Genomic DNA, 11938 nt, shown 5'->3' with positions numbered 1-11938 from the left:
GGACGTCATAGGGGCTCATACGAATGCGAACAGGGGCGGGACGGTGGCTCAATGGTTTGCACTGCTGCCTCACAGCGCCAGGGACCCAGGTTCGATTCCAGCCTTCGACTCCCCGTGTTTGCATGGGTTTCCTTCCACAATCCAAAGATGTGCAGGTCAGGGTGAATTGGCTATGCTCGATTGCCCATAGTGTTCAGAGATGTGTAGGTTAGGTGCGTTAGTCAGGGGGTAAATAAGGGACAATAGGGTATGGGGTGTGGACTTGTTGGGCCGGAGGGTCTGTTTCTACGCTGCAGGGGATTATATGATTCAGCCCCTGCCGTTACCGGTGAACCCGCTGGTGCCTCAGCAGGTTGGAGGTTTGATTAAACCCCCTCCCGCACACCGAGCAGACGAAGGGCCTCTCCCCGGTGTGAACCCGCCGGTGCACGGTCAGCTGGGAGGACCTCCTGAAGCCGGCCCCGCAGCGCGCGCACCGGAAGGGCCTCTCGTCGGTGTGCACGCGCTGGTGGCCCATCAGGTCCCCGGAACTTTTGAAGCACTTGCCGCAGTCCAGGCACCGGAAGGGCCTCTCGCCGGTGTGCACGCGCTGGTGGGTCAGCAGGGTGCACGAGCGGCTGAAGCCCTTCCCGCACGCGGAGCAGGCGAACGGCCGGTCCTGGGAGTGCACCCGCCTGTGGTTGCGGAGGGTGGCCAGCTGGGCGAAGGCCCGGCCGCACTGGGAGCAGGCGAAGGGCCTCTCCCCGGTGTGAACCCGCCGGTGCGCGGCGAGCTCGGAGGAGCGCCTGAAGCCGGCCCCGCAGCCCGCGCACCGGTACGGCCTCTCGTCGGCGTGGGCGCGCCGGTGCAGCGTCAGGTCCCGGGCGACCTTGTAGCGCTTCCCGCAGACCGGGCACTGGTACGGCCTCTCGTCGGTGTGGACCGGCTGGTGCCTCAGCAGCTGGGTCGACGTCCGGAACCTCTTCGCGCACTGGGCGCAGCCGAACGGGGTGAAGCCGACGTGGGCCTGCAGGTGCCCGTTCAGTGCGTGCTGGTTCTTAAAGGCCTTGCCGCAGTCGGCGCACTGGAACTCCCTCTCGTCCGTGTGAACGCGCTGGTGCTTCTGCAGGGAGGAGGATTCGGTGAAGGCCTTGCCGCAGTCGCGGCAGGCGAACGGCCTCTCGCCGGTGTGACTCCGCCGGTGGGTTTCCAACTGCGAGGGGTAGCCGAACCCCTTCCCACACTCCCCGCACTTCCACGGCCTCTCTGCCCGGTGAGCGGCGCTCCCTCGCGGCATTTTCCAACACTGGCGGCGTTTGGGTCCTGCCAAGGGGGTTTCCGGAATGCGACGCTTTGGCTTCGAGACCCGGCGCCGCCAATCCTTCCCTGTGAAATGAATTAGAAATGAGAACTGTGCAGCGAGAGACAACCCACAGCCACACCCACACACCCACAAAAACAAAATGCACAGGCGGGTTGAGGAATTGCGCTGATCGAAGCCGGTCATTTGCAAAGGGATGGAGTGACTATGAAAGCGGCTGGGCTGGTTCACCGACCTTCTCCAGGCGAGGGCAGAACTTGCCGTCCCAAAGGGGAGAACGCGAGGAGAGTCAGAGCCTAAAAGTGCGGCGCTGGCAAAGCACAGCAGGGTCAGGCAGCATCCCAGGAGCAAGGGGGGGGAAATCAACATTTCGGGCATAAGCCCTTCATCAGGAAGCAACCCTAATTCCTGATGAAAGGGCTAATGCCCGAAACATCGATTTCCCCCCCCTTGCTCCTCGGATGCTGCCTGACCCCGCTCTGCGTTGGGAGAAAGTGAGGACTGCAGAGGGTGGCACAGTGGTTAGCACTGCTGCCTCACAGCACCAGAGACCCGGGTTCAATTCTCGCCTCAGACGACTGACTGTGTGGAGTTTGCACATTCTCCCCGTGTCTGCGTTGGTTTCCTCCGGGTGCTCCAATTTCCTCCCACAGTCCAAAGATGTGCAGGTCAGGTGAATTGGCCATGCTAAATTGCCCATAGTGTTAGGTAAGGGGTAGATGTGTAGGGGTATGGGTGAGACTTCGGTAGGGCGGTGTGGACTTGTTGGGCCGAAGGGCCTGTTTCCACACTGTAAGTAATCTAATCTAATCTGACATGCTGGAGATCAGAACTTAAAAATGTGATGCTGGAAAAGAGCAGCAGGTCAGGCAGCATCAAAGGAGAAGGAGAATCGACGTTTCGGGCAAAAGCCCTTCTTCAGGAATCAGCTCTGCGTTGCCAGCAACACACCCTGAACGCTGACTCTCCAGCATCTGCAGTCCTCGCTTTCTCCGAGGAGCAGAAGAGTCAAGTTTCGGGCGTAGGCCCGTCATCAGGAATTTCTGAATTTCAGGCTTACGCCTGAAACGTTGACTCTGCTGCTCCTTGGATGCTGCCTGACCTGCTGTGCTTTTCCAGCAACACCCTTTTCAACTGCCAACCCAATGGGCCTGAACAAGACCCTGGGACCAGACAGAGAGACTGGGGAGGGGAGCAGGAGACTGACTTCACCCATTTGCAACAATGGGTCTAGTGTGGGCAAGTGGGAACAGTATCTTTATCATGGTACAGAATCGAAGTGCCTCAATATGATTCTGTGATGAGGAATCGAATGCCCTGCAAAATTTGGCAAATCTCCCAAACCCATTGACCTCACCACCGAACAAGATAAAAGCAGCTGCTGGTCAGGAAGACCATCATCTCCAGGCCTCTCAGCAATGAGTTCACACTGGCCAGATTTCATTTACTGTGTTAATTATGTGGATATATATCACCCTTCTTCATCCTCTCTGGGTGAAAATTCTGTTAACCTCTTACCTAACAGAATTTTTGGAAGCTCGTTCACCACACGGACTGCAGCGACTTAAGATAGGCAAACACTCTCTTCTCTGTGCGCAACTGTATTTTGGCAATATGCGCTGGACCGGTTAGTGAAGGGTAGGATGAGCTTGTCTTACTCTCGCCAAGAGCCAACGCAGCCACGACAGGCTGAAAACCACCCTTTTCTGAAAAGCTCTTACTCAGGAGGCCTGGGATACGACGATAGCACAACATCACAGCCGCTGGAAATCTGAAATCAAGCATGCAAATTCTGTAAGTAGTCAATGGGTCAGGCAATCTGCGGCGAAAGGAAACAAGTTAACCTTTCAGTGGGAGCAGAATGAATTACAAGCAGTTAAAAATGGTGCAGAATTTTATGTTCAATATCAGCTCAAAACTGGAAGACTGTAGAAAACCAGAGAACAATACCTATGTTTGGAGCAGGTCAGTGGACAGATAGCATTTAAATACATTCAGTCAAAGTAACAGCAAACTAATAAACAGAGTTACAATGCACCCATTATTAGAGACAGAGGAAGTTGCACAGCGATAGATGCAATCAGGGAGAGTACAGGTCAAACAGAGCCATCAACAGACATGGATTCAGATCCACAGCATAGAATCCGTACCAGACTCTGAAGTTTGGGAACTCTCACAGATAATACAGTGCAGCACTAAAACTTCGAAACTTTCGAGGAATGCTTACAAACAGTCATCTCTGAAACAATTGCTGTTCCCATTTTGAAAACCTTCCGCTGGAGCCTGCAGTCTGAAAGATATCAGAAACACTGGAGTCAGAGAGAAAAAAAAAGTTACGTTTGAGGAAATGCCCGAGGACAATGTCAGCATGCGGTGTGATGACTTTGTGCACAAGAACACAGAGCATCTGGATCTGCGCAAACCAGGGGTCGCCACACATTGTGAAGGATGGGAAAGTCCCTGAGAGGGAGCAGAGGAGATTTACCAGAATGATTCATTTGTGGGGGAAGGGGGGGGGGTACTTGAGTTGCAAAATGTTAGACGCACTGGGGTTTAGGATACATTTAGGTGAAGTAAAAAGCTATTCCCATTAGTTGATCATGAAACTAATATGTGACAGAGTCATGGAGTTGCACAGCATGGAAACACACCCTTCATTCCAAGTCATCCATGCCAATCAGATATCCTAAATTAATCTAGTCCCATTGTCAGCATGCTAGATTTAAGATACACTGTAGGGCAGGTGGATAGGGGGTGTAAGGAAAATATGTTATGCATCTAGTGGTAATGAACTGGCCCTCAATGTTTACCTCAAAGACTGATAATATCAATGTCCTGAAGAATTGAGTGATTCTGTCAGATTTTATGGTTTCATTTTCTTGTCAGCAAATTCTCTTGTAATGCGCTGCAAATCAAAGTTCAGAAAACCCATCACTATCAGTCCAGGATAGACATTCAGAAGTGACAAACATTTCTTGCAGTTTGAGTTTGCTGTGTGTAAATCATCCCTTTCTCAAGCCCCTGTCAAAGGAGTTTTCAAATTCAAAAAACTCTCAGTCCAGGTTGGAGATATTCAGAAGATTCCCTCTTTCTGGCCAGGGTGACTGGACATGCTCCCTGATGCACATTGCCCCTCATCGCTGTCAGCAGTCCCATGAGGGTCATGAGTTTCTGCTCAGAGCCTCCATGTGATTGAACAGAGCGACAATTTTTTGGATGCATTGAACAGCAAGTCCCATGAGGTGGTGCGACTCAGAAGGAAGAATTTAGTTCCTTTTCTTCCCTTCTGTGTTGCTGCTGTGCCTCATCAATAAAGTGATGTGTGAAAAGCTCTTGCAGCTTGATAGACATGTTGTCGCCGTTCTGAACAATGGGCAGTCCTGCTGGTCATTCCATGATGGGGAGATGCTAGTGTTAGACTGGAGTAGACAAAGTTAAAAATTGCACAACACCAGGTTATAGACCAACAGGTTTATTTGAAAGTACAAGCATTCAGAAAATGCTCCATCAGGTAGCTAAGTAGGGCAGGATCATAGGACACAATTTATAGTAAAAAGATCAAAGTGTCATAAAACTGATGCGGTGTATGGAACAAACCTAGATTGATATTAAGTGTTTAATCACTCAGATTGGGGATGGAGGTTTCAATTGATTAATATGTAAAACCCAGAATTTCTTTCAAGCCACAGCCCTGAGATAACTTAAGGTTTTATCTGTACAGTAAAAAAGTGACATCTCAGCTCAGACAATGCACTAACCTCATACCTTTAATGCATTGTCTGAGCTGAGACATCTTTTTTTAATATACTGATAAAACCTTAAGGTATCTCAGGGCTGTGATTTAAAAGAAATGCTGGGATTTACATATTAATCAATTGAAACTTGCATCCCCATTCTAAGTGATTAAAGACTTAACAGCAATTGAGGTTTGTTCAAAACACTGCATCAGTTGAATGAGATTTGGATCTTTTACTTATAAATTCTGTGTTCTATGATCCTGCCCCACTAGTTACCTAAGACCATAAGACATAGGAGCAGAAACTGGGCCATTCAGCCCATCAAGTCTGCTCTGCCATTCAGTCGCAACCCTGTTCTCCCACTTTCTCCCCATAACTCTTGAACCCGTTGATACTCGAGAACCTATCCATCTCAGTCTTAAATATACTCGGTGACCTGGGTCCACAACCTTCTGTGGCAATGAAATCCATAGATTCACCGCTGTCTGACTGAAGAAGTTTCTCCTTAACTCCATTGTAAAAGGTCTTCCTTTAACTCTAAGGCTGTGTGCTTGGATCCTAGCCTCTTCTACCAATGGAAACATCTTCCCAACGTCCACTGTGTCCAGGCTATTCGGAATTCTGTCAGTTTCAATTTGATCTCCCATCATCCTTCTAAACTCCATTGAATCTAGACCTCAAATGGGGCAGCACAGTGGCTCAGTGGTTAGCACTGATGTTGCACAGTGCCAAGGGCCCAGGTTCAATTCTAGCCTCAGATGACTGTGTGGAGTTTGCACATTCTCCCTGTGTCTGCATGGGTTTCCTCTGGCTGCTCTGGTTTCCTCCCACAATGTGTAGGTTAGGTGAATTTTCTATGCTAAATTGCCCATGGTGCTCAGGGATGTATAGGTTAATTGCATTATATGGGGGTAAATATAGGATAGGGGAATGGGCCTGGGTGGATTACTTTTCAGAAGGTTGGTGTGGACTTGTTGGGCTGAAGAGCCTGTTTCCACATGTAGGGAATCTATGTAATGGTACTCATATGTCAAGCTTTTCATTCCTGGGACCATTCTCGCGAGCCTCCTCTGAACACGCTCCAGGGCCAGTACATTCTTCCTGAGAATGTGGAGCCCAAAACCGTGCAACAATACTCCAAACGTGGGCCTGAGCAGAGCCTCAAGAAGCACATCCCTGTTTTTGCATTCAAGTCCTGTCAAACGCAGGGGCGAAGGAGCTGCACTCCGAAAGCTTGTGCTTCCAAATAGACCTGTTGGACTGTGACCCGGTCATTCCAAACATTGCCCCCTAACAAAAAAACAAAAGGCACGCACCTTACCACCCAGTGCCCTCAATAAAGATGGCAGCCACACCATGGGGGGTGGGGGGGTGCCCCTGTAGGTAGGAGGCAGCCACTTGACCCGTCACTCGGGGCAAACTTCCAAGTTTTTTCCAGGTTTTGCAAAAAAACGATAACGATGCCTCCCCGTCAAAGTGTCGGGAGCAGCCCGCTGGACCTCATCCTCTTCCGCTTGTGCATCGGGAGGAACATCCCTCCATTCACCAGCATCACCCTCTCCCTTGTGCAGTCCCCGTCCTCGGTTCAGCACTGCGCCTGCGCACCCGCTCTTCCTCTTTGTGGATAGGGGGCTTTCCCGCCCGCACGGAATGCTGGGTCAGCGATCCGCCATGTGTCAGGCTCCGCTCGTACTTTACCGCTGCGACGGACCGGGGATGGGAGGCTTAATTAGCAATGCCAAATCAAAAAACTACACACACAACGTAGACCTTCCATTATGAACCCCGACAGTGCGGAAGCAGGCTGTTCGGGCCATCATGTCCACGCTGACCGCCTGAAGTGTGTCCCACCCAGATCCACCCCTCCCTTCCCCGACCCTGCAATCCAGCACTTCTCCAAGGCTAATGCACCTCGCCCGCACATCGCCGGACACCACAGGCAATTTAGCCTGGTCCAATCCACTTGACTTGCACATCTTTGGACTGTGGGAGGTAACTCCATGCAAACTCCAACCTCCAGTCCAAGGGTGGAAGCAAACCTGGGTCACAGGCACTGTGAGGAAACAGTGCTAACTACTGAGCCACTGTGCTTTTTGAGGAAGTGGCAAATATGATTGAGCAGGGTAGAGCAATGGATGTTGTCGACATGGACATTTTGAAAGCATTTGACAAGATCCTCAAGGTGGGCTGGTCCAGAAGATAAAGTTGCATGGGATCCATAGTAAGTTGGTAAATTGGTACAAAATTGGTTTGATCATAGAAGCCAGAGGGTAGTTGTGGACAGCTATTTTCTGCCTGAGATTTGTGACCAGTTGTGTTCCACCAGGATCAGTGCAGGGAGCTCTGTTGTTTGTAATATATATGTAGATAAATTATTTGGATGAAAATGTAGGTGATTTGACTAGTTGGTTTGCAGATGACATGAAATTTGCTGGAGTTGTGGATAGTGAGGTAGGTTACCAAAGATATAGCAGGATATAGTTGGGCAGAGAAATGGCTGATGGATTTTAATCCAGACAAGTGTGAGGTGATGCATGAGAAAAGTATGCAGTTAATGCCAGCCCCTTAGGAGAGTTGCTGCCTTGATGCTAAGATCAGTCACTCACATCTCATCTTTTGAGTTCATCTCTTTTGACCATCACAAAAGATTGCCTTTTGACCAAGGCTATATTGAAGGCAGAACCCATGTGGGCCTGGCCAAAACCCAAACTGGGAAGCAGGTTACTGCTGCGTAAGTGCTATTTCTTAGTTAAGACTTCCAACAGTTCGCTGATGGGTAGGGCTGGACTGATCAGGCAAATTTGCCTCGGCAATTGTCCACATTGTCAGGAAGATACCACTGTTGCAGCCCTAACTGGTCAGACTAACCGCCTATATCAGACAAAAGTGGGTTCTGCAGATGCTGGAGATTAGAGTGGTGCTGGAAAAGCACAGCAGGTCAGGCAGCATCCGAGGAGCAGGAAAATTGACGTTGAGCAAAATCCCTTCATCAAGAATTAGCTCATTCTTGATGAAGGGCTTTTGCCCGAACCTGCTGTGCTTTTCCAGCACCACTCTAATCTTGACACCAGTGTAACACAGTCAAACCAAAATGATTTCTATTTCGGATTGAGACCAATGACGACTTTTGTCGACTGATTTTACTGATGTTATAGCGAATTACAAGTTTTAAAACTAATCTCTCTTCGTGTCTTCACCAGCTGTCAATGCAGGTCGTTTAATAAAAGAGTGAAAGAATGTCTGTGTTTCTCCACGGCCTTTGTTTACACTCTGTGACTTTGTAAGAGCCGCAAACATTACATTGTAAACATTACATCAGAAATAGAGTGTATTTGACATATTTTCAGACTTGGTGGGAGAGTTACTTTGTGACACGAGCAAGCTCACAAAATTGCACGGGGAGATACAAATTGAAAAGGATAAAGAGAATGTTAATCGAGCAATCACAGTAGTATAAAAACAACCAAGTGTTACCAAATTAACAATGTCCAACAAAAAAAAACAGCTGAAGTTAGTAGTCTGGAATTCCTTTGTGGGCTTGGTTCATTGGCTTGACAATTCAGGAGTTGTGGACACATTCTTCTTTTGATGTTTCTTTGAAAGTCATCTCAAGAGTGTTGCAGGAATCTAATTTCTACTTCATTGTTTTAAGGAAAGGACATTGATTCCTTGCAGAGGACACTAAATTGCTGTACTTTGCTGCTTTGTACAGGCCACTCACACCAAACCACTTAGCAGTTATGGGTTTTGAAATTGTTATGAAGCAAAACTGACCCCTTGACTGATTGTTAAACATTAGTCAAATGCAGCACTGAGTGTCGTGTGACCCGGCTTCTGCATGTGGGAGGTGGTGTGGTTGAAAACTGTTAAACGCAAGATTCAATTATGCTTTGCAGATAGACCAAGTCAGAAGTCACACAACATCAGGTTGTAGTCCAACAGGTTTATTTGAAATCACTTCATGTCAGTATCATGACTTCACCTGACAAAGGACCAGTGCTCCGAAAGCTTGTGATTTCAAATAAACCTGTTGGACTATAACCTGGTGTTGTATGACTTCTAACTTTGTCCACCCCAGTCCAACACTGGCACCTCCACATCATTGCAGACAGACAATTGGTTATGGGCCATCTCAGAAACTAAGCAGAGAGATTCATGTATTCCCTTCCAAGAAAGGAATAACTTGTAATTCTTCTGTGTTGAGGTTTACATCAGAGACAATCTGACTCTGTGGCAGTTTATAACAGAATATTTTAATATTTGGATCTGATGAGGAGGTTCATGTGATGCTGATTGTCCTTCAACCTTTGAAGATATTTCCAAATGTTTACTAAGTCCAGACACATGATTATCACAGCTTCTTTTTTCGTCTGTTTAATATGTATTAAATATTCACTAAATAGATACATACTTGGAGATAAACATGTACGGAAATTGCTTTTAAAGTGACAACATATGTTAGGAAAAGTAAATGCTCTAAATGCGTGGGACCTCCACTACAAACCTGTCAATATTCCAGGAAAAAGGCGCTACCTACAACTCTGAGTTTCCTGTATCTATGTTGCTACTATCCCTTTTATGCCGTTAGCTCCAACTTTGCTCACAACATCTGGTGTGTTTCCCTGTCTCATATGCCTTCTGCAAGTCCACGTGCATTAGCTGCATTGCCGTGATCAGCTTGCTCCATAACTTCTGTGAAAAAACTCCAATATGTTTGTTAAAATGGGGCTTTCCCTTGTAAGAGCTATGGTAACTCCCCTCCGTGATTGTCCACATGACTGTTAATTTTGACCTAAATCGTTTCTCGCAATTTCCGAAGCACTGAAGTTTCACCAACTGACCTGCAGTTGGTGGGCTTATTTTTACATCATCTGTTTAAATGAGGACATGGCGTCTGGAATTCACTTCCTTCAGTATCTTTGGTTCCATCATAATAAGCCAGTGGCTTGCTAACTTTAAGGACAGACAGACTATCCAATACTCTCTCTTTATCAGTTATCAACGCTTCTAGTGTCGGAATTAAAAACCAAATCCAATCACTGTAACTGCTTGTGAACTTGCTGGTGTCTTAACAGATGAGCTGACTGAGTGAATCCCTTCCCACACTGTGAACAAGTAAATGGTCTCTCCCCGGTGTGAATTCGCTGGTGGACAGTGAGGTGAGATGAGTGCTTGAACCCAGTTCCACAGTGAGAGCATCTGAACGGCCTCTCGTCAGTGTGAATGCGTTGATGGGACATCAGGTCTCCAGAGCTTTTGTAGCACTTGCCGCAGTCTGGGCATTTAAACAATCTCTCATTGGTGTGGACAAGCTGGTGTCTCAGAAGGGTAGATGATTCACTGAATCCCCTCCCACACTCAGAGCAGGTGAACAGCCTCTCCCCAGTGTGAACTCGCTGATGGACAGTGAGATGTGATGATAACCTGAATCCTGTCCCACAGTGAGAGCATCTGAACGGTCTCTCATCAGTGTGAACACGTTGATGGGACATCAATTCCTCAGAGCTTTTGTAGCACTTCCCGCAGTCCGGACACTTATAAGGTCGCTCGTCAGAGTGAACCCGCTGGTGTCTCAGCAGGATAGACGAGGCTGTGAACCCCTTTCCACACTTGGAGCAGGTGAACAGCCTCTCCCCGGTGTGGACTCGCTGGTGTGTCAGCAGGTGGGTTGACTGAGTGAATCCCTTCCCACACTCGGAGCAGCTGAATGGCCTCTCCCCAGTGTGAATTCGCTGGTGTGACAGCAGGTGGGACAACTGAGTGAATCCCTTCCCACACTCAGTACAAGTGAATGGTCTCTCCCCGGTGTGGATGCGTCGATGAGCTTCCAGCCTTGATGGGGAAATGAATCCCTTCCCACAGTCCGCACACTTCCATGGTTTCTCCCCACGGTGACTCCATTTATGTCCTGACAGGCCAGATGACTGGTTAAAGCCTCGTCCACACACAGAACACGTGTATGATTTCTCACCACTGTGAATGGTGTTTTTTCCTTCCATTTTCCAAATCTGACGATTTTCAGGTTACAACATACTGTTGAGTTTCAGTTTCCCGAATACAAATCTGCCTCTTATCATACCCTGCAAATTGATTTAAAACAGAAAATAGGGTGTGAGAGAACATCCACAAAAGCGACCAAAATAGTTAAGTTGGAACAAGGCCCAAGTGATGTGCACCACAGAAGGTAAACCTGTCACCCAGCCTGCTTTAGTCTCAATGGGAGAAGGCAGAGAGAATTGGGAAAGGCTGGGAAGTATTTCATATTACCTCCAAGTTAACCAGAACTTTGACAGAATCTCCCAAACCTTCACGTCCTCGAAATACCAGGTTACAATGGCAGATGGAGTTTAATTTATCAAAATGTGAGGTGTTGCATTTTGGTTATGCAAACCAGGGCAGGACTTATACAATTAATGGTCGGGACCGAGTGAGTGTTTCTGAACAAACAGACCTCGGGGTGCAGCCGCATTGTTCCTTGAAGTGGTGTTGCAGAGAGACAGTGTGGTGAAGAAGGTGTTGGGCACACTCACCTTCATTGGTGGCAACACTGAGTACAGGAGTTGGGATGTCATGATGCAGCTGTGCAAGTCATTGATGAGACCATTTTAGAATACTGCATACTGTTCTGTAGGAAAGATGTGATTAAACTTCAGACAGTGTGGAAACAATTTACAAGGAGGTTGCCGGGATTGGTGGTTTTGAGTTATAAGGAGAGGGTGAACAGGCTGGGGCTTTCTTCCCCAGTCAGAGGCTGAGGGCTGACTTTATTGAGGTTTATAAAATCTGTGAGAAGATTTGTAGCTCGGGTGCTCGTTGTTGTGGTTCTGTTCGCCAAACTGGGAATTTGTGTTGCAGACGTTTCGTCCCCTGTCTAGGTGACATCCTCAGTGCTTGGGAGCCT

At 48.1% G+C, this 11938-nt stretch overlaps 1 protein-coding gene across 1 annotated transcript in view; it reads right to left on the bottom strand.

Annotated features, from left to right (window-relative positions):
• Window positions 1-215: 215 nt before the first annotated feature.
• Window positions 216-11938, bottom strand: part of LOC122543638 (zinc finger protein 345-like) — a 23352-nt gene continuing 11629 nt past the window's right edge. Inside the window, exons 2-4 of the mRNA XM_043682460.1 lie at window positions 10078-11117; window positions 2852-3071; window positions 216-1642 (exon numbers count right to left, since the gene is read on the bottom strand). Of these exons, the coding sequence (XP_043538395.1) occupies window positions 323-1642; window positions 2852-3071; window positions 10078-11036 (2499 nt within the window). The 5' untranslated portion in view covers window positions 11037-11117 and the 3' untranslated portion in view covers window positions 216-322. The remainder of the gene's footprint in view (window positions 1643-2851; window positions 3072-10077; window positions 11118-11938) is intronic.

This window comes from Chiloscyllium plagiosum, chromosome 44 (assembly GCF_004010195.1).
Source record: "Chiloscyllium plagiosum isolate BGI_BamShark_2017 chromosome 44, ASM401019v2, whole genome shotgun sequence".
NCBI lineage: Eukaryota > Metazoa > Chordata > Chondrichthyes > Orectolobiformes > Hemiscylliidae > Chiloscyllium > Chiloscyllium plagiosum.
The sequence above is the reverse complement of the archived record's forward strand: the minus strand, read 5'-3'. Positions and strand labels throughout refer to the sequence as shown.